General features: G+C 44.4%; 1 protein-coding gene across 1 annotated transcript in view; it reads left to right on the top strand.

Moving 5' to 3' along the window:
• OPHN1 (oligophrenin 1) overlaps positions 1-23122 on the top strand; it is a 273019-nt gene that overhangs the window by 195258 nt on the left and 54639 nt on the right. The window contains exons 11-16 of the mRNA XM_027839055.1: positions 3886-3964; positions 9513-9546; positions 9993-10055; positions 13766-13840; positions 19080-19164; positions 20789-20847. Of these exons, the coding sequence (XP_027694856.1) occupies positions 3886-3964; positions 9513-9546; positions 9993-10055; positions 13766-13840; positions 19080-19164; positions 20789-20847 (395 nt within the window). The remainder of the gene's footprint in view (positions 1-3885; positions 3965-9512; positions 9547-9992; positions 10056-13765; positions 13841-19079; positions 19165-20788; positions 20848-23122) is intronic.

Genomic DNA, 23122 nt, shown 5'->3' with positions numbered 1-23122 from the left:
GTGGTCAGTGTTCTCGGGTCCCTTCTAGCTCCAACCTTTCTATTAGGCTATAGTTCTAATGAGCAGTTACCTAGTTCAAATTAATTATTAGTATGCATTATACAGAGAAGAATAACTCTGTTCTTTATGTATACTTTATATATAATATAGGTATTATATATTTATTGATAGTTTATTGCCCTATTATCTCAGGGATCATAGTATTTAGAGCCTGAAAAGACCCTTAGAGAAAAATCTAATTTAACGCCCTCATTTTATAGATGAGGAAACAGCCTCAAAGAGGCTGCCCCAGGTCACACAGTAGTAACTGAATGGCAAAGTTGATGTTTGAACCCAGGCCTTCCAATTCCAAATCCATTGTTCTTTCTGCCACAGCTAGGTGGCGCTGCATTGGATAGAGCGCTGGGTCTAGGATCAGGAAAACCTGCCTTTATCTGGCCTCAGGACCCTGGGCAAGTCACTTAACCTCTGTCTGCTTGTTTCATTTGTGAAATGGGCATAATAATAACACTTACTTCACAGGGTTGTTGTGTGGATTAGATAAAATAATATTTGTAAAGTGCTTTGCTATCCTTAAAGTGCCATATAAATGTTAGCTATTCTTATTATTATAATCATCATCATTATTAATACTTTAAAGTAGAGGTTCCCAAACTTATTTGGCCTTCTGTCCTCTTTAAAAAAATTACTCAGTGCCCCCCTGTAAATCTACTTTCTTTAACCCTTTAACAGATTTTTTAAAATTTGCATAATTTCAAAAAAATATAAAAAATTTAAAAAAGAGACATATCTTAAATTTAATAATTTATTGTAAATTTGTGGTTTTTCTCCTGCATTGAAATTTTGATGACATAATATTCGGTCATGTAACTGTATAGTATTGTATTGTAAACAAGTCATTACTCGCACATATTCCTGCTGGATTTCCTGACAATGCTCAACATGTTCACCTGCCAACACTTGCTTGTTAAGACCTGTCGGTGGACTTGACCACTGATCGGTTATAACTTGCATTTTGTGTGTTTATTTGGAAAATAATGTAATCACTACGACTTTAACTGTGTTACACAACAGATGAAACATGTATGAATGACTTTTCAAAATTTTATTATTTTCTCTTCTTTCTTCATAGCTTTCACCACCCCCTTATTTTTATTCAATAGCCCTGCATTGTACTTGAGGCTAGTACCACCCCCCTGGATCATTCTAGCATTGCTTCAATGGGCAGTATCACCCAGTTTGGGAACCTATGCTTTAAAGTAATCTAGTTCAACCCCCTCATTTTACAGAGTAAGAAACTGAGGCCTAGGGCTGTGAATGACTTGCCCACGGTCCAACCTTGGATCATAGGAGAAAACTGAGACCCAGGGAGAGGAAGGGACTCGTCCAACGTCACACATAGGCTCCTAGATCTAAGCTGGAAGGGACTTCAGAGACTATTGTATCCAACCCCCTCATTTTACAGAGGAGGAAACTGAGGCCCCACAGAAGGGTAGTGGCTCTCCCAGAGTCACACATAGGATCCTAGATCTAGAGCTGGAAGATAACCTAGACAGCTTCCTCATTTGACCAATGGGGAAATTGAGGCTGAGGAAAGTGAAGTATCATGCCCCAAGTCACCCAGTTAGCAAGTAGCAAAACTGGGATCCAAACCCTGGGCCTGTGACTTTCCATTCAGTTCCCTTTCCCTTGTTACAAGCTGATCTTTTGGATCGGGGTAGGAACCTGGGGAACCTTTTTTCTGACATCAGCCTTCCAGTCTTTGATTTGGGAATAAGTAACTAGCTGCTTTAGTTCTCCATTGATGAAAGGGGTCTGTCCCTACTGCCTGACCTAATGTTGTTGTTTGGACCCATATTTGACCTTGTTAGAAAGGATGTGATGCCCAGTCACTGAATCAGGTGGTGGTAGCACCAGAAGTGATTGACCTCCTCTCTGATCCTGAAGTCTTACCATGATGGCACACAGGTGATAGCAGGTTATTGGAGCTTATGCCAGTGGGACACATCCAAAGACCAGCCTAGCCATGTTAGACCAGCCTCATTGTTAGAGGGATGGCCAACACGGAATGATTATTTTCTGGCCCCAACTACCCACAGTGACCATGGAGGGGAAATGATGGAGGAAGGGATGAGATGGAAGATTCTTAGAAGCCTGATTGACAGAGTCAGAATCCGGAAGGATCTTGACAGGCTAGAGTTGGGCTTGCAGGCCATGGGACAACAGTTTAGTGGACTGGATTCGATCCCTGGGCTGTAGTTTTTCGACCCCTGGGCTCAAGCATTAGACTAAATCTGATAAGATGAAACAGAATTGGGATAAATGTAAAGAATTATACTGGGTTCAGAAGGTAGATTGCAGAATTACTGTGAATCAGTCCTTGAGATGATGCCTGGATAATGCAGGCTGGCCAGGAGAAAGTCCTTGGACTGGTGCTGCTCGCCAGACTTCATGGAGCCTCATATCTCATGTACTTGGTCTGGAGCTTGTGTTCTCAGCCTCACATGCCAGAATTGACTTTCTGGGTCCAAGCCAGAATTGGAGTTGGTTTTTTTTTTTTCTGGGTTAAGATAGCTAGTAACCAGCAAACCAAAGCTGGGTTGGTCTGCTCCTTGGTGTTTGTTTGGATCACACCTAGGATTTCATTGATGTGGGGAAGTTACTCTGCCAGGGTTCTTAATCTGGGGCCCATTGACCCCTAAGGGGTCCATGGATGAATTTCAGGAGGTCTGTGGACTTGGATGGGAAAAAAGATTACATCTTGATTTTAATATCATTTGGCTTCCTTTATAATCCCATGTATTTTGTTTTGTACATTTAAAAACATGATTCTAAGATAGGCCAAGAATCCCTGTTTTAAGGCATTATTTAAAGCACGTGACCCACAGCACTCCCAAGCATGGCCTGACCCAGATAAAATGTAGTTCCTATCTGATTTTAGTATGATGATGTATTAATATAAAAGAAATATGTTAAAAAATTTGTTTTCTAAGACATATGATATGAGGCCCCCATTAATAATAATAAGGCAGGGATCCTTATGTATGGTTTAGTGGCCTCTGTTGTTGTTGGAGTCTGATACTGTTGGTCTAGAGGACCCTAGAGGTTATGTGACTTGCCCAGGTCATACAGCCAAGTCAGAAGAGGGACTTCAACCCAGGCCTTTGAGACTCCAAGGGCAGCTCTCTATCCACTGTACCATGCTGCCTCTCTATGTAGTCATTAGGTTGGTTAAGTGATCTAACAGGCAGCTTCTGGGTACCTTCCTGACCTCAAGTGTTCAGTATACATCATGGGGTTTGAAGCATCCCTGGATTCTTCTGGTCTCACCCATAACTAAGCAGGAATCCATTCAAAGATATCCCCAGAAAGTGGTCATCCTACTTTTACCCAAAGACCTCTCGAGATTGGCAGCTGAGATGGCCCATTTGACTAGGGTAGATAGAATTCATGCTGCAGACTGGGAGATTTTCCAGATAGAAGGAGCCTTAAAGATTATCTAGTCCCTCCTCTCTATGTTGTAGATGGAGAAACTGAGACCCAAAGAGGGGATATGATTTGTCAACTAGGTGTTAAGTATCAGACCTGAAATTTGAACCCTGATTTTCTGGCTGCCTGTCTGGTGGTCTTTGCAACTAGATAAGGAGGTTTTCCTTATCTGGAGGAATGGAATCTGCTTCTCTGAAGTTTTTTTTGATTGTTTGGAACCCTGCCCTTTGGGTCAATTTAAAGTAATCTTGATTTTCCCTGTACCTCCTACCTCACTTTCTCTTTTTCATGCCCTATATCCCCATGTCCTTTGAATTATTCTTCATCTGGCCTAGTGCCCTGCTCTGGGACTCTCACCAATTGAATTCTCCTTTAATTTTGTCATTTTCTCTTTAGACCAGGGACTATAACACTGCAGGCCCTTTCTGAAGCAAACAGACGGCTGTGGATGGAAGCCATGGATGGAAAAGAACCAGTGAGTTACCTAAGGAATTGCCTTTCAGTAACACAGGTCTTTTGGAACAGTGACCTCTAGTGGTAGCACAGACTAACTTGCTTGAACAAACAATATGGGACTTTGGATGGGCAGGGTGACACTATGTTTGGTGCTAAGATCATAGGATCATAGGATTTCCAGCTGGAAAAGATAGTATAGTCCAACATCTGTCATTGAACAGAAATCCTATGAGATCTCTAAAGAATAAGTGACATGTATATTTGAATTATTCTATCACCTAACTCAGCCTAGTCTCTAAAAAGTCCAGCTGAATGACGAAAGCATTTATTAAGCACTTACTATGTACAGACACTGGGGATAGAAATAGAAAAGTCTGAATCTCACGGTCTAATAAGGGGAGGGTTCAGCTGCAAGTCAGATGGAAATATCCTATGGTCCTTAGGGGGCAGTGGCAAAGCAGGTGCTAATGCGTCTTCTTGAATGTCATTTGCACTGATTAAATGTCAGTTTCTGAAAGCTGAACCATTTGGCAAGGTATTTCCAAATGGGTAAGAAGGTTTTCCTTATCTGGAGGAATGGAATCTGCTTCTCTGTTGCTCAGTAGCTGTGGTGGCAGCCCCCAGAGAAGAAGTTGCCAGGCCACGTCTTCATGGGTCTGCCATTCTTCCCAGGATGATGGCTGGGAGAAGAGGGTGGGGTTGGGCTGGAAGGATTTATCATTACTACCTGTTAGTACTTCTCGACTGATGCAAGGATCTCTAGCTGGAAGGGACCCTTGAGGTCAGCCAATCCACCCTCATTACTTTACACATGAGGAGACTGAGGCTTGGGAAGGGGAAAGGACTTGCATAAGTTCACACAGTTATTCAGAGGACCTAGAGCTAGAAGGAAGTTTATAGGCCTTCTAATTCAACCTTTTCATTTTATCAGTGAGGAAACTAAAACTGAAAGAGGTTAGAGACAAGTACCCAAGATCACATATTAGATCATCCATCTAGAGTTGGAAGGCATTACAGAGGCCATCTTGTCAAATGCTCTCATTCTACAGAGGAGGCAGCTGAGGCCCCCAGAGAGGAAGTGATTTGCCCAAGGTCACACAGGCAGTAAGAGACAGAGGTGGAAATCAAACTCAGGTCCTTTGACTCTAATCCCAGGATTATTTCTACTCGAACTCTGGCCTCCATATGGCCTAGAATTTAGGTCTGGAATTTGTAACCAGTCCTGAGGCAGGCACCCTGACAAAGGGTCACAGCAGGGTAGCCATTCTGCTAATTAGTAGTCTGAAAAATGCGAAGCATTCCTAAGGGTGTCCTTGTTAAGGTTTCCTCCAGCAGGAGTTGCTACTCATCTGTTCTGACAGATGTGTGTGTGCTTATCCACTGGGAGTGGGTGGTGTCGGGACATGATTGGGTCTGAGGCTGGGTAAAAATGAATTATTGTGTTCAACAGAATTTCCTTTTTGTGGAGAGTCGTCTGTTTATCAGCATGGTTGCATTCCTGAGCTCTTGTGCTCTTATAATGTCTCTGAGTTTACTCGGGGATACCCAAGTGATAAAAAAAAGATCTGGGCAGAATGACAGGCTCCTAGAAACAGGTTGGGAGTAGGGAGGAGGGAGGAGGAAGAGTCACTCCAGTGAGTGGCACATCGAGAGAGTGAACTAGGGGTACGTACAAAGACTGGTCTTCTCTTCCCACTGCGGCCGCTGTTACTTCTGTGGCCATATGGCTTTTGTTGTGAGTTGTTTTTTGGAAGCAGTTGGAGTTTTGCAAAGATGGTATGCTTATTTATATATATATATATATGTATATATTAATTTGGGGAACCTCTAGGTCAGCCAGAGAACTATGGATTGTTCTGCAGTACATCAGAAATGCTGGGCATGTGCGTACATGTTTCTGTGTATATATGCAGGTATACATGGGTGTGTACATGTATGCATATGTGTGAGAATGATGCTCACTCAGACATGTTCACATGTGCACATGCATGCTCAAGCATGTGCACGCAAATGTTGACATGCATATGGTTTGTTGTTTATCATTTACTTGTGTCCAACTCTTCATGACTCCGTGGACCATAGTGTACATGGGGAGATACTGTAGTTGGTTTGCCATTTCCTTTTCCAGCTCATTTTTACAGATGAGGAAACCGAGGCAAACAGGGTAAAGGAAGTGACTTGCCCAAGGTCACACAGCAAGTAAGCATCTGAGGCTGGATTTGAACTTGGGTCTTCCTGACTCCAGGCCCCAGCGCTCTATTCACTGCAGTGCCACCTAGCTGCCCCTGTGCATATTGAAAGCCCTGAATTTGAGTCAGGGAACCTGGGTTGTGTCTTTGCTCTGCCAGTTTGTGTCTATGTAAACATAACCTGGCCTCGGTTTTTTTTTTTTCATTTATAAACTCAGTTGCTGTGTGCTATCAGTTGTTTTCTGTCCATAAAATCCCTGGAGTCCCTTCTGTCCTCACATAGCCACCACTCTAGTTCATGCCCTTGTTTGGACTATCGCAATAGCCTCCTAGGTGGAGTCCTGCTCTCCAAACCATCTTCCCCATAACTGCCTGAGGCATCTTCCTAAAACACAAAGCTGCTCTTACTCAAGAAGCATTGGTGCTCCCTATTATCTCATAGCCGAGGTAGAGTGGAGAGAGCTCTGGGCCTGGAATGAGAAAGACCTGAGTTCATATCTGACCTCAGACCCATATTAGCTGTGTGATCCTGGGCAAGTCGCTTCACCCAGTTTGCCTCAGTTTCCTCTTCTGTAAGATGAGAAGAATAACAGCACCTACCTCACAGAATTGTTGTGAGGATCAAGTGAGTTAACATTTGTCAAGCACTTTACAAACTTTAAGGAGCTATAGAAATTCTGGCTATCATCCTCATCATCATCGTCGTCGTTGTCATCATCATTAATGATCATCTAAAGCCTTTTGCAACCTGGCTCCAACCTACCTTTCCAGGCTTCTTACTCAAACCTCCTTTCATGAGCTCTATGTGGCTGCCAGACTGGCCTACTGGCTCCCCAGGCACACCAGCTCAGACACCACTTTTCCTGCTGCACCTAGATATTGGGGCCTTCTTTCTCTTCCTCAAATGACCAGGTAAATACTTAAGTGTTTAGGTGCTGTATCCCCTCAGTAGAATATAAGCCTCTTGAGGGCAAGGACTATTCTTTCCACTTGTCTTTGGATCCCCTCTTGGCAAGTAAAGGGCCTTGCACATAGATGCTGCTTAATAATACTCATTGGATTGGAGAGAGGGCCTCTAACTTCTCTTTGACAGTTTGGACATGGGCACATGAATGGCAGCGTGGCAAGATCATTGCATCTGGAGCCCTAACACCTGGGTTCAAATTCTGTGCCTCAGTTTCCTCATCAGTAAAATGAGGGGGGTTGGAAGAGATGATCTCTAAAGGCCCTTCTAGCTTTGTAATATCTTTGACTTATTTCCCAGGTATCTCTGGGCAAGGCCTTCTCCTGACCCAGTGAGTAGAGGCTTAGGAACACGACACAGGTATTTCAGACCACTTCAGATCAGTAAGCATTTATTAAGTGCCTACTATGTGCCAGGCACTGTGCTTGTCACTGGGGGTACAAAGGCCAAAATCTGTTGTACCTGCTGTTTAGAACATGAGTAAATGCAACATATGAACAGAGTAAGAGAAATAATAGCAGCTGGCATTTATATATTCCTTTAAGGTTTACAAAGTGTTTTATAAATATTATCTCATTTGATCCTCACGATATCCCTTGGAGAGATAGGGACTGTTATTACCCCCATTTTACAGTTGAGGAAACTGAGGCAGAGAATGGTCAAGTGAGTTACACACTGGTAAATATCTGAGCAGGATCCTGACTCTAGGCCCAATGCTCTATCCACTGAGCCACCTAGCTGGTAATTTTAGGGGAAAGGCACTAATTGCTGAGGAGATCAGGAGAGGGCTCTTATATTGGTTGAACCTTGAAGAAAATAAGGGATTCTATAAGGTAGTGGTGAGAATGAAGGGCATTTCAGGCATGGGCCACAGCCTATGCAAAGGCCTGGAAGTCGGAAATAGAGTATCATGGGTGAAGAACAGCATGAAGGCCAGATCTGGGCCAGATCAGAGAATGAATGAAGGGGAGGAGATGTACAAGGAAGCCTAAAAGTGTGTTGGAATCTAGGTTGTGAAGGGCTTGAAATGTTCAGAGAAGTTAGGATTGGCCTCGGATGAGCCCCTGGAGTTCATTGGGCAAGAGAGTGATACAATCATCACCGAGCTTTAGGAATATTCCTTTGGCAAGTGGATAGGGACAGGGATGGGGCCTGGGATTTTACTGATATGGGGAACTTCCAGATGAGGAAACTCCTGCCAGTGGAGACAGCACCTTATCTGTGAGTTGATAGCTGCATTGAGACATCTAGATGGTACAATGTACAACCCAGAGTCAGGAATGCCCGAGTTCAAATCCTGCCTCAGACATTTACTAACAGTGTGACCCTGGGCAAGTCACTTCACCTCTCTGCCTCAGTTTCCTCAACTATCAAATGGGGGCAATAATAGCACCTCCCTCCCAGGTTGCTTTGCAAACCTGATGGTGCTACAGCTTGTTATGCTGATGACGATCTGTAGGCCATATTCTAACCAGTGTAATTGAACAAGTCATAGTGGAAAGGACCCTAGATTTGGGGTCAGAGTCTGGGTTTCAATCCCAGCTCTACCATTTACTCCCTTTGGTGGCTGTGGGTGAGTCACTTAGTTTATCAAATAAAGTTTTGTTTCCTCCTCTGTAAATCAAGAGGGTTGGATTATATGACCTTGAAGGTGCCTTCCAGCCAGGGGTATGCTGATAAATGCTGATGAATAACAACCAGCTCTCCGGGAAAACATAAGCAAGATACACATTTTTCATTTAACACATTTTTCATTTAATCTGCATTATTAACGTTTTCTCCATCACTTTCTTAAGTCTAGACAATCAACAAAACAATAAATCAAGCCCTGATTTGTCCCAAATGTTCTCTCTGAAAATTGGCCAAGTCCTAGGCTCTTCTGTTAATACCACCCCCAGTGCCTTGTTAGAGGTTGGGAGGGATTTCTTACCTGTTCCTCATTGGCCTTGGGCTTGGCGAGTCTAAACAGAGGTGTCAAACTAGCAGCCTGGGCCGCATGGGGTCCATGACGCTCCCTGATGTGGCCCAAACCAGATTAAGATGTGATTGGCAAATGTTGAACAAAAGAAATAAAAATACAAGAAAACATACCTAATGTTACATTTTAAAACTAAGCCAATGTGTAGCCCAACAGGGATCCTTATGTATGGATTCTTGGCCTTCATTTCTATTTGTGTTTGATACCTATGGCTCTGTGATGCTCTAACTACTAACCCAGACCTGGGGAAAACATGACGTGGGTTGGCTCTCACCCCTGCAAAGAGCTGGTTCAAGGCCCAAGACATCTAGAGCACTCATAGAGCCAGTCTGGGGCAGGAGGAGGCGGCCTGGGGGGCAACTCTGGTAGCATAGGCAACAGCTTGGAATGGCAACTCCCAGCAGCTGCGGTTCTATCTCTTTCTCTTCTTTTGTAGATCTACCACAGCCCCATAACGAAACAGGAAGAAAGTGAGTCCATCATGTATCTGTTGTGCTGACCTTATAAACTGCCAGCTGTTCCAATTTGCAGCAAATGCTACTTGTGTTGGGATATCTGGGTGCAGGTGGGCAAAGGAGTGCCCCTTGTTGGGTGAAGATCAGACTTAGCTGGTGGCTGCTGTGTAACGTCTGACAAGCAGAGGAAGCCAGTTATTTATCTCCAAGTGGGGCCGAGGGACAAGTAGAGCTGTAATCTAGAGACGCAGAAGTCATTCTTGTTTGTATATCCTCCTTCCTCCTAAGAGGAAAATTAGAGCCTCCAAGCGTGAGGCCTATCATTTAATTCACCCCCTTGACCCCAACTCCCCACTGCTCCAAGATGGTTAGTGATGAGCAGCCATAGTGTATCATTGAAATAGCTGGGTTGGAACCCTGGCCACTGTGTGACGGCTAACTGTCTCCCTTTTCCTGAACAGTGGAACTCAATGACGTTGGATTCAAATTTGTAAGGAAGTGCACCAATGCTGTGGAGGCCAAAGGTAAGTAAAAGCTGGTCGTTGTCCCTCCCCACCTGCTGCCGTGTGTTTGGGATACGAAGAACATTGTATAGAGGCCAGGCTTCTAGTCTTGGCTACTCCACAGCCTCATTTTGGTGACCCTGGGCAAGCAATCTATCTTTCCTGGATACTGTTTTCTGTGTCTTTCAAATGAGGGTGTTGGTCTCTAAAGACTCTAGCTCTAAACTTCAACGATACAGAATTGACTCTTCTGTTTGCCCAAATAGCCACACATTCATTCATCTGTCACTCACTCAGAGAATCACGAAATCCGAGAGCTGAGATCTTAGAGATCATTGAACCCAACTTTATCATTTTATCATTTGAAGTCCTTTTTGTTGCTTCTCCTTTTGTTTCCAAATATGTGTGTGTGTGTGTGTGTGTATGTGTGTGTGTATATATTTATTTTGAGATTTTTGCTTTTTTTTTTTGGTTAAGCAATGAGGTTAAATGACTTGCCCAGGGCCACACAGCTAGTAAGTGTAGTAAGTATTACGTGTCTGAGCCTGGATTTGAACTCAGGTTCTCCTGACTTCAGGGCCAGTGCTCTATCCACTGTGCCACCTAGCTGCTTCCCCCCCCCCCCGCCCAATATATCTTCACTCTCTCTCTCCTACCCACTGAGGATTTCTGATAACAAAGAAAGGGGGTTAGGAAGCAGTTAGCAAAATTAACAAAGAAACTGAGTCTATGACGGAGATGCATTTTCTCAACCCTCCTCCTAGGTCCAGCTTGGTCACTATAATTACATTGTTCCATTTCATTTCATTGTTTTTGTTTATGTCGTTGTAGTCAATGTGTATATAGTTTGCCTGGTTCAGCTTTATTTATGTTGCATCATTTCATAGACGTCTTTCCGTGCTTCTCTGAGTTCTTCCTGTTTGTCATTTCTTTGGGCACAGTAATATTCCATGGCAGTCACATACGCTAACACCCTAATCCAAATCAGACCCAGAGTCACATAAAAAGTTAGTGGGAGACTCAAGACTAGAGCCCAGGTCCACTACACTGTAGTCATTAATTCATTCATTCATTTATTCATTCTTCCTTTCAACAAGCCATTTATTACATGCCAGCTGTGCTAAAAAAAAAAAAAACTGAGAAAGATGCTGGGTGGTGCAATGAATAGACCACTACACCTAGAGTTGGGAAGATTTGAGTTCAAATCCAGCTCCCAGTTCAAATCCATTTACTAACTATGTGACCCTGGGCAAGTTATGTTACCTCTCTCTGCCTCAGTTTCTTCAGCTGTAAAATGGGAATAATAAAAGCACCTATCTCCCAGGATTGTTTGTTATATGAGGATCATATGAGACCATATTTGTAAAGTGCTTAGCATAGTATTTGGTGCATAGTAGATGCTTAATATTTATTAAGCTTGCTCACCCTTTTCCCTTGCATTCATGAATCTGGCTCATATACACAATTCATCCGTTTTTCTCAACTGGCTCTAATTCCCTCCATTTTTACTTGAATTTGTAGCCCCAGCACTTAGCATAGTGCCTGGCACATAGCAGGCACTAGATGCTTGCTGCCTTGCTTTATTGCCTTGAAGGCCATGTTGAAAATAGCAGCATGAACAAACTGGCGTTAGTTTTGAGCAAGCATCTTGCAAAATGTCAGCACATTCCATTGGGGTGGGATCCAAGTGTATTTACTTTCAACAGTTTGTGGCTTCCTGCTTAAAAGGGGAAAGAGCTTCAAATGGCTTATAAAGTGTTTTTAGAGAGTGCTTGGCATCCTCCAAGTAGTGTTTTGATGAGTCAGATCTAAGTGAATTTAAACATGAAGATTTAGTTTCTGCTATAATACATGCAGATTTAAACATGGGGGGGGGGGGGCTGGGAAAGAAACAAAAGGCAAGAAAATGTGAGTAGTGGAGTTCTACCAAGAGACAGTGTGATTCAGTGAGCTTGTCAGATCTCTGCACTGCTTGAAGTGAGACCTATCCCAACCTGAAGTATGGCCTATCCCTACCCAAAGTAGGCCTATCCCTTCCCAAAGTATGGCCTATCCCTACCTAAAGTATGGCCTATCCCTATCCAAAGTAGGCCTATCCCTACCCAAAGTATGGCCTATCCCTACCCAAAGTATGGCCTATCCCTACCCAAAGTAGGCCTATCCCTACTTAAAGTATGGCTTATCTCTACCTAAAGTATGGCCCATCCCAACTCGAAGTACGGCCTATCCCTACTGAAATATGGCTATTAAGTGCCTTCCATGGTCCAGGCTCTGGGGAGAGAAAAAAATGAAAATGAAATAATCTCTGCTTTCAGGAAACTTGCATTCTACTAGGGGGACACTACTAATCAATTGGTCCATCAGCTAGTATTTATTATGTACCTACTATGTTCCAGGCACCATACTTGATGTTGGGAATACAAAGACAGAATGAATCAGTCCCTGCCTCAGGGAGTTTGCATTATAGAGGGGGAGACAATGTGTACACAAATGAATGTATAAAAAATAAATAATGTGTATGAAATAAATATATGCTTCTTGTATAGGAGAATCAGTTCCTGCCAAACCTTACTCTCTCACTTCTGGAATGTTGCCCCAGCTCTAGCCCATGTGTCTTCATCTCACTTTCTTCTTCAACTTTCTCAAAGGCAGGGCCAAGACATGGGGTAACCCAGGCTTTGCCCCTGTGCCACCATCCAGGGAAGCAAGGCTACCCTCAAACGCTTCCTTTTCCATGGGAGAGTGTTGGTCCCCAGTTGGCCCACTTCCTCACCCATCCTTCAGGCTACAAGTTTCTATCCCCTAAGGTCTAATGGCTGTCATGCCCGTATCCTGCCCAACTACCTGCTTGATGTATCACCTGGTCTAGATTTGTTTGGAATGCTTGGGTTCAGCCAGGATAATGGGAGGGGGAATGGAGAGGGGGACAATTCCTCTCCCACCCCACTCCCTAGTTACTTCAGCCCTAGGCCTCCCAAGTCCTTTCTATCCTCTGTTGTTAAACTCCCTTTTATCCTAGATCTCTTTCTTTCATACACCTTCCATATTCTAGTGAGTAATCACTAGAACTTCCCTTTCTTGTAAAGACACCACATCTCCTCGTGTTCTCTCAGAAGCTGGCAGTTTCTTTTCTCACGCCCCCGAGGAGCAGGGCCAGGGCCATTTCCAGAATTTCCATCTGCTACTGTCACTCCACATCTATATTTTCCCTTCTAAAGAACCTGGGCTACACTGAGAGGCCTAGCTTCTAGGACTGACGAGGCCTTCCATCCTCTGCCCTGGTCAGTGCACATCTACGTGACTGGGTTCACTTCTGGGCACCACAGTTTCCTACACCATTGAAATCACAGGGCCTGGCCAAAAACAATTATAAATCAGACAGTTTTTTTAATTACTCAAATTGCTCCCATATCTCTAATACTTTGCTAACAAAAGCACTCATTTTATGGATGCGGAAAGGAGTTCCAATGGTAAGAGGTCTTTGGGATGGGTCATGACCTCTTTCCACTATATTCCATCACCTCTTATGTCCAATTTGGCTAGAGTGAGAGGGGGTGAAGTTGTCCTTTGGGTCAACTGACCTCTCCCACAGGAAGACCTCCAGTTGACCTTTGGGTAGATCAGTCCGGACAATCAATGAAGATTGTTTCCTTTCATGTGAAAGCTGCTACTTTTCCACTCTGAGAGCTTCAAGAGCCCTAACTCAAAGCAATCTGCTCTTCCACCCTTAGGCATCACGACAGAGGGCGTTTACCGGACAGTGGGCAGCAACATCCAGGTTCAGAAGCTACTGAATGCCTTTTTTGGTAAGACGATGCTCTTCACTGGTTTGAAGACCGTAGGTCAGATAGTAGGAAGAATTTCTGGGCTATAGAGAGTTGGCAGAACAGGGACATTTGGAGGTAAGTGGTTTAGAGAAATTGCTTCAAATACACGGTGAGCACTCAAACTTATGTTAGCCTAGAAACAGCTGGTGTGAAAAGAGGAGAGAAGACAGAAGGGTAGGAAAGCAAAAACTGGTCAGCATGGGAATTTCATGAGGTTTGGACTGCCTTAACAAGAACGGGACTAGAAGAGAGAACATGAGAAAGAAGGGGCATTAGGATAGAGAATATAAGAAAAAGGAGGAGCCTTAGAAGAGAGACTGTCACAGAAAGAAGGGGTCTTAGAACAGAGAATGTCAGAGCTGGGCCCCCTAGAACAGAGAATGTGAGAGAAAGAAGGGGCCTTAAAACAGAAAATGTCAGAAAGAAGGACTTTTAGAATAAAGAGTATCACAGCTATGAAAGCCCTTAGAGCATAGCGTGGCAAAAAAAAAAAAAATGTAGGTCCTTAGAATTAAGAATGTGTGAGTTGGGAAGGGCCTGAGAACCAAGAATGTCAGAGCTGGAGGGGGCCTTAGAACCAAGAGTATTGGGGCTGAGAAGTACCTTAGAACCAAGAAGATCAGAGCTGGGAGGCACCTTAGAAGAGAAAATGCCAGAGCTGGTAGGGACCTTAAAACAGAGAATGTCAGAAAAAGATGGGGCCTTAGAACACAGAATGTCAGACAAAGAAAGGACTTTGGTATATCAGATGTCAGAACTGTAAGGGCCCTTAGAGCATAGAATGGCAGAAAAAGGCAGGCCTGTAGAACAGAGAATATCAGAAATGTGAAAGCCCATAGACAGGGGTGGGGAACCTGCAGCCTGGAGGCCACATGTGGCCCTCTAGGTCCTTGGGTGCGGCCTTTTGACTGAGTCCAAGTGTAACAGAACAAATCCTTTTATGGAGGGGATTTATTCTGTGAAGTTCAGATTCAGTCAAAGGGCCACACTTGAAGACCTAGAGGGTCACATGTGGCCTTGAGGTTGCAGGTTCCCCACTCCTGCATAGAATGTCAGAGTTGGAAGGGGCCTTAGAATAAAGAATGTCAGAGAAATAAGGGGCTTTTTAAAAGAGTATGTAAGAGAAAAAAGAGGTTCATAGAACAGAGAATGTCAGAGAAAGAAGGGGCCTTGGAATTCAGACTGTCAGAACTGGGAGGGAGTGTAGAATAGAGAATGTCAGAAAAAGAAGGGGCCTTAGAACAGAGTATATAAGAGAAATAAGGATTCTTAGAACAAAGAATGTAAGAAAATCAAGGGGCCTTAAGAATGGGTCTTAAAACAAAGAATGCCAGAAGAAAAAGGAACTTTAGAAGAGAATATCAGAGAAAGAAGGTGCCTTAGAAGAGAGAACATTAGAGAAAGATGAGTTCTTAGAATAGAGCATATTAGAGAAAGAAGGAGCTTTAGAATTGAGAATGTCAGAGAAAGAAAATGCTTAGAACAGAGAATGTTGTAGAGAGAAGGTGCCCTAGAACAGAGAACGTCAGAGAAAAAGGAGGCCTTAGAACAGAGAATAAAAGGGACCCAATGGTATCTTAGAACTGAAAATGTTAGAGTTGGAAGTACCTTTGGAGCATAGAATGACAGAAAGGTAAGTGGGGCTTTAGAACACAGAATGTCAGAGTTGGGAGGGGCCTTATGTCAGAGCTTGGAGGGGTTTAGAACACAGAAGGTCAGAACTGTAAAGGAAACTCGGCTATATAATACTAGAGCTTCAGGAGACCTTACAACTGTTATTTCCAAAGTTTCCATTCCTGCAACATCCCCTTTTTCCACAAAAACATTGCACCTTTCCATAAAACAATCTCTGCAAACCATTTTCTTTGCTTGTATTTAATTCAAATGAAATGAATTTGTTACAAGTTTTATTACTATACACAATTAAATTTCAAACATGTAATAAAGATACCAAAGCAGGTTTTTTTTTTAAAAAAAATGATATAATATTATATTGTACTTCCCAATTTGAACAATGTTGAGAAGTGTAGCTGATTTTTCTGGTCATTTTTGCTTACCCACTAATTTCTAATTGACATATTTCTCTGACAAGGCCAGCTGCTCATACTCAAGTGGGTCAGGAGCCCTCTTAGACTCTCTGGACTGAAGGCAAAGGTTTCAAGCTGCCGCCCCTCCCTCAGTCATGGTTCCATGTGTATCAGCTTAGTCCCCAAGCCCGTATGAAATACTTTCCATGTGGCAGGTGCTTGGGTACAAATACAGTCATGAATGAGATGCCCTCAAAGGGTTTACGTTCTACTGGAGGCATAAATGCTGAATGCCCCTACAGTCCTATGAATGCCATGTCCTGGTCCACATGGTGATGCCTGAACCCCCTTCTCAAAACCCTGAGGCAGGAGCAGCCTACAGGTGCACCCAGACCTCCTCCCTGATCTCATCCCTACCCAGAGCTAGAGAACTCCAGCACCAAAGCCGAGCTGTGCAGTATCCAAGTCGCCCGGAGGACCCTGGGGGGAATTGGTTATGGAAAGCAGGAGATAGGTCTGAGTTGGGGCCAAGGACTCCATCCAGATGCAGTAGGCCCCTCCTTTGCACTCTTGGGACACCTCTTCCAGTTCCCGGTCTGCACCCGTCTGCAGATGACCTTGGCCTCTTCCAGCAGCAGCCTACGTGAAGGCCATAACTTCTCTGTGGTCCGGTGAAGAGGGCTACTACCACCATCCCAGAGAACCCTGCTGTGCTCCCACCAGGGTGGACTACCTCAAACTTGACCTCCTTTGTATGGCTGCTCTGAAAGAATCAAGGCTGTGGATTCCTTCTCAGTTGGAGCAAATACTTCACGTTTTAGACTTACACTTTGTTTTCATTGTTTTAAAAAGTGCATGTACTTCTGCAGGAGGGCATACCTTCAGCAATTGTGATTGGTGCTTCGAGCCCAGGGTTTCGTGGCTCACCATTCAGAAACATCTATCTTAAAACTTAGAACAGAACGTCAGAGCTTAAGGATCGTCTAATCCAGTCACCTTTCTAGTTCTTTTTGTCAAATGTGCTCATATGTCTCCTTTGGGCACAACCAGACTGGTTAACAAACCCCTTTCCAAAACATCTTCCCTGCCCCCTCCTCCAGTTCTTGGCTATTGAGAGAAAGAAAGGATGAGTCCTCTCACTTGGCCAGTACAGCATGTACTGAATTTCATTTCTGCATGTGTTCCACCCTTTTTTGCCTCTTCCAGTTGACTTCACGTTGTTAGAGTTGCTGTTGAGTTGCCACGTAAACTGTTCTTTTGGTCATGAAGTTTTGCATCAGTTCAAACCAATCTTCCCAGATTTCTCTGAATTTGTCACATTCTGTCATCCCTTACAGTGCAGTAATATTACATTAGGCCACATTCATAACAGACTTTGTTCAGCCATTCTGCAATTCTGAGGTACAGATTTTGTTTTCAGGGCTCTGTTCTCACAAATAACACAGATATTGACAGTTTTGTACATATGCCCAGGCATTTTCTTATTAGCAATAACATCTTTAGCATGTAGGCCCAATAGTGAAACTCCTAGGTCAAAGGGAATGAATGGGCACAGTTTTATTTTCCACTCATTAGTTTTTCCATCTTGTAGTGTCTTGGCTAGCTTGATGGATATAAGGAGATAATGCAGGATTGTTTTATTTCACATTTTTTGATTATTAGTTATTTTGAGCATTTTGAGGTAGTTTTCCACTGTATTTCATCTTCCATTCGTGGACCACAATTTATTTAGCCATCCCCCAATCAATGGGCATTCACTTTGTTTCTAATTTTTTTCTATCACAAAAAGGACTGCTATGAATATTTTGGAAAGCTCTTTAAATTTTGTATTTGTTCTATTGGGAACTTAATCTATTCAATTGAATGTCCACTATGTGCAAGGCCCTATGCCAATCAGATGTTTGTGGAGCTTTCACTATTCCAGGCTGTTTGGAAGGTTCCATTACTGGTATTCTTTAGCCAGTCAACAGCTGGCAAGCAAAGCTACCACCCACACAAACTAGGCTAAATGGGTTAGTCCGGCTAATTGCATTTTAGGCTCACCCCCACCCTCCTTATTTTATAGAGGAGGGAACCAAGGCCCAGGGAGGTGGATTCCCTTGCCCAAGCCCAAAGTCCACTGGGCTTTAAACAGCTCCTCAGACTCCACTCCCAGGGCTCTCTCTGTCTGTGTCTCTGTCTCTGTCTCTCTCTCTTTCTCTCTCTCCCTCCCCCTCCTCTCTCTCTCTCCCTCTCTCCCTTCCTCCCTTCTTCCCTCCTTCTTTCTCAACTGAAGGATTAAAGGGGAATTTGGATCTGGAAATATCAGCCTTCTGTATATGGGTACAGTTCAGGGAGGACTAGCACCAATGGTGTGAAGGGTCCCTAGCCCTTCTCAGAGCTGCTCAGCCACCTTTGTGTCCACCTGATTCACCCAACTTTGACACGTGGCTCCAAGAAGCTGTAGTATGGGCAGCAGCCACACCCAAGTACAACTGTCTCAGTAGATGGGCCAAACCAGGCTGAGGGTAACTGATGGGCCTCAAACCTCTTGGTGAGTTAGGGGGATGTCAACCTTAAGGATGGGAAGACTTCCCTTGTGGAATGGGCAGATGAGAACAATTTGCTCCAACGACCATTTAGGTGGCTAAAGCAGGTGCTGTGGATCCCTTAGAGCTTGATTAGACATTAAAGATGCCAAGGTCACCACTGCATCCTGAGCCATCACTCGTCCTCTTGACTTTTGTCCTGCCATTGGACTTTGATGACTCTGGAAGAGAGAGGGAGGCAAACAACTTTGTATATCTCTGCCTCACTTATCCACTTCACTCATGAGTCAATTGTCTTTGGTCCTCTTTGAAACAAAGAATGAATAACAGAGAATGTTTAACACATGCTTCACTTTTCCATTATTTACTATGCTATTCTGTATTAATTCCTTTTGCTTGTAAGAGTCATGTGTCCTTTGTGTGTTCTGTTAGAGGGGTGTACTGATGGAGGTTGAAGCTTAGGTTTTGGATAGTTGACAAGCCAAAATAATACAACCCAGGAAAGCATGAGAGGCCCCAGAGCCATGTGGGAAACCTTTGGGGGCCCAGTGTTACACTAGACACTGCCCAGGACACATGGTTAACTATCTTTAAATGATATTTTCTATTTTTAAAAGGTGGGAAAATTACCGTTGGAAGAGCCTTACTTCTTTTCTCTTACAGATCCCAAATGCCCGGGAGATGTTGATTTGCAGAATAGCGATTGGGATATTAAGACAATCACTAGCTCCTTGAAATTCTACCTCAGGTATTTCTGGTTGGCCAAGGAGGTTAGGCATTTCTGTGAGCCTGTGGAGCTGGGGGATTAAAACAGATGGGAGGAGGGGTGATGTATTTATAACAAACATCTCTCAAGTCAATAATGAGTGTAAAAACTTGTACCTCCCCCGGGGAGGTACAAAGTTTAGTTGGTCTTGGCTCTCATGGGTTTTACAGTCTAGAGATGGGATGAAACACCAGCACATATAGCTTAAGAGCATTAGAGAAGGCCTTCTTCATGAGCAGGCATCTGAATTGGATTGTAATGGTCAGACAGGTATTCAACAGGTCAAATGGGAAGTGGACGGAATCCCTGGTAAAGGAAACTCCCTGACACAAGTGAGGCAGCAGAGACAAGTGTTTTAACGTGGCTGGTACATAGAGAAGAGCAGTACGGTCCAAGGTAGGAAAGGCACTGTATCGTTGGATTGTGGTCAGCCTTGAATGCTAGTCAAGGGAAGTTAAACCCTACTTAGTAGGCAATAGTGAGGCATCCATGCCTTTTTGAGCAGATGACCTGACGGTGGTATAAAGGATAATTCAAGAGAAGGGCTTCCCAGCCCTTTTTGATCTCTGTGCCCCTTGGCTTTCAGTAAATCTTCCCATGCCCCTGTATTCATTATAAAAGAAAATAAATTCTAGAGTTGACCATGTTTGCGTTCAGGAGAAATAAAATAAGATAAATTAATAAATTTTTCCTAAGAAAACCAGTCAGTTCCTAACAATCTTTTCACTAACACAGTAGTGTTTTTGGAATATTTCAGTTGGATAATGTAATCATTTACCCAGTATTGTCAATACCCTCTCGCCAAGCTTCTCATGCCCCCTGGGGTTGGGAGCCCCTGGATTAGGGGGAGCAGGGAGTGGAGACAGAAAGTCCTGTTAATAAGCCATCATGGTAGTCCAGCTTTGGCAGGGTGTGATCAGTGAGGTCCTGTGCCAGTGGGCCAGTCACAGGAATGGAGAGGAGGTGATAGATTCAGTTTACCATCTCCGGTGGGGCATAGGTGGAGGCGCAGGGATGAAGAGGGCTCTTGTAACTTTAGGGCAAAGTGAATGTTTACACGCAATCCTGAACCCACCAGAACAAATGGAAGGAAAATTGTCTGGCTGCCAAAGTACAGGCTGTATTGTCCAGGCCCCTGAGGCCTTTGTCATGCATGCCAGGAGGCAGTCAAGAACCATTGGCTGATTTTGTTGGCTTGTTTTTACCAGACTGCTCATACCTCTTAGCATTGCTTCTTAAAGGCCTGGCTTAGTGGGTTCTGGCCAGAATGTGCAATGTAGGCACATCAGGCCTGCTCTAGGATTTAGTAATCTCCTTTCTAGATTGCGGGGAGGTGGTAGCTTTAGTCAGTACCATTTTGTGAATTCCTAACAAGAAGGAGGAAGGGGAAGTTGGGGGGGCCGAAGAGGCAGGGGAGGAGTTGGAGGAACAGATGGAGGAGCCTGGGGTGCCAGAGATTGCTTTGGTGGTCCCAGCCCTGAGGGAGTGGGAGGGAAGGGAGGGCAGTTATCAGCCTCTTTGGAAATCCTTTCCTCTAGGGTAGGAGAATTTCATTGCTGGCCCCTCCCCTCCCAAAGGAACTCTTTGTCCTCTCTTTTTATTTTAGGAATCTTTCGGAACCTGTTATGACATATAAGCTCCACAAAGAGCTGGTCTCTGCCGCCAGTAAGTAAGTCCTAACCATTTTGTCATGTTTTCCCTTCATCGGACAAAATTGGAATGTGCTGAGTCAGCCCAGAGGACCTAGCAGGATAAAACACCCGGGAGGGAGCAGCATTGTGCTATACTAGTGAGAATATTGGATTCAGAGTCCAAAGCCTTGGGTTCAAATCCTGTCCCCATCACTTGGTAAATCCACAAGCATTTATTAATCAGTTACTGAGTGTCAGGCACTGTGCTAAGGGCCAAGGATACAAAGAAAGGCAAAAAACAGTCCCTGACCTTAAGGAATTTACATTCTACTGGGGAAGACAAGATAGCTTCAGAGGACCTGTGCAGCCTCAGTTTCCCCCTCCATAAAACAAGAGGATTGGACTAGATGATGTTGAAGGCCCTTACCAGCAGAGGGAGGGAGGGAGACAGGAGAGCAGGACTGGACACTGGCTTGCTAAGGCCCAAGAGAACAGATCCATAAGTGAGTGTAAAAATTTGCTTTATGATTTCATTGATTTCATTGCTATAGGGAGCCCCTTCTCCCAAGCAGATCAGCCCCTCCTCTGGAGTTTAATCTTGGGGAGTTGCCTGAGTGACTTGCCCAGGGTCACACAGCCAGTGGGTATCAGAGGCAGGGTTTGAACTCAAGGTTTACTGACCCTGAGGCCAGCCTTCCACTAACTATTCCAGGCTGTTTCGAAGGTTCCATTACTGGTATTCTTTAGCCAGTCATCAGCTGGCAAGCAAAGCTACCGCCCATACAAATTAGGGTAGATGGGTTAGTCCGGCTAATGGCATTTTAGGCTCACTCCCACCCTCCTTATTTTATAGAGGAGGGAACCAAGGCCCAGGGAGGTGGATTCCCTTGCCCAAGCCCAAAGTCCAAGGGGCTTTAAGCAGCTCCTCAGACTTCATACTTTCCCATGGCACCCCAGCATGGCAGCCTTTGCCTGCTGCCACTGCAGAGGCCAGCAGCCTGGAGGAAGAGAAATCGTAGGCAATAGAAGAGCCTTGCTGGTACAGGCCAGTCCTCTTTGCTGTCTAATTCAAGAGCCCAGCCAATATCCCCTCTCCTGGTTTTGGCAGAGGAGCTAGGAGAAACAAGGTGAAGGGTCCAGGGCCTGGGTTCAAATCCTGTGTCTCCTGCTTACTATTTGCATCATCTTGAGCAAGTACCTTCCCTTCCCTGGGCCTCAGTTTCCTCTTCTGTAAAATGATGGGGTAGATCTAGCCAGCTTCTGAGGTCTTGTCTTGCTCTAGATCTAGGATGCTATATGTGACCTTAGACAATCCCTCCCTTTGCCTCAGTTTCCTCCTCTGTAAAATGAGGGCATTGGTCTAGCTGGCCTCTGAGGTCCCCTTGGGCTTTAGAGCTAGGATTACTTGATCCTGTATGGCAGGCCATTGTATCTTTTCTGTAGGAATAACTGGCTTGGTTCCCTTGGGGTGACTGGGCAGGGCCAGGCCAGAGGTGGCACCTTTTTTCTGTTAAGATTGTTAGTCTTTTACCTAGCCTTCTCAAGATGTTCTTCAGCTACACTGTAGATCATTCCTCCTGTAGCAGCATCCAAGTTCATAGACAAGGAAACTGAGGCACACAGCCAGGGCAAGTGAGGTGCTTAGAATATTAATTAAGTAGCTAGGTAGCTCAGACCACTGGGCCTGGAGTCAGGAAGTCCCAAAGTCCCAAGTTCAAATCCAGCTTCAGACACTCCTTAGCTTTATGACCCTGGGCAAGTCACTTAATTTCTACCTGCCTCAGTTTCCTCAACTGAAAAATGGGGATAATAATAGCACCTACTTCCTGGGGTTGTTGTGAGGGTCAAATAAGATCATATTTGGAAAGTACTTAGTATAGCGCCTGGCACATAGTAGGCATTTAATAAATGCTTATTCCCTTCCCTTCCCCTGGATTAGCTACCATTTCTCCAGGATTCTAAGGTTTACCAAGTGTGAGTTAGTTCAAGCATGATTGTCCCCATTTTATGGGGGAACACCAGAGCCTCAGAGAGAGGAAATGATTTATCCAGTGTCACAAGGCTAATAAGTGTCAGAACTGGGATTCATGTCCAGCTCTCCTGCCACTGAAACCCAGGTTGTTTTCCAATCCAGCACTTTTCCCTTGGAATTTTCTGGGCTGCCACTCAACCATTGGTTTGCCTACAGACAGCTCATTTGCCTCTTCCTCACCCTAATGCCTAGAAGATCAGAACCTGAAGCTCTGTAGCTCTTAGCCCTGGACCCTGCTGCTGATTCTTCCCTGGCCTTGGAGGACCCAGCGGGCCCA

The sequence above is a fragment of the Vombatus ursinus genome, unplaced genomic scaffold, assembly GCF_900497805.2.
Source record: "Vombatus ursinus unplaced genomic scaffold, bare-nosed wombat genome assembly UNPS02004677.1, whole genome shotgun sequence".
Lineage (NCBI taxonomy): Eukaryota > Metazoa > Chordata > Mammalia > Diprotodontia > Vombatidae > Vombatus > Vombatus ursinus.
Note: the sequence above shows the minus strand (reverse complement) of the source record. Positions and strands in the feature narration are given on the sequence as shown.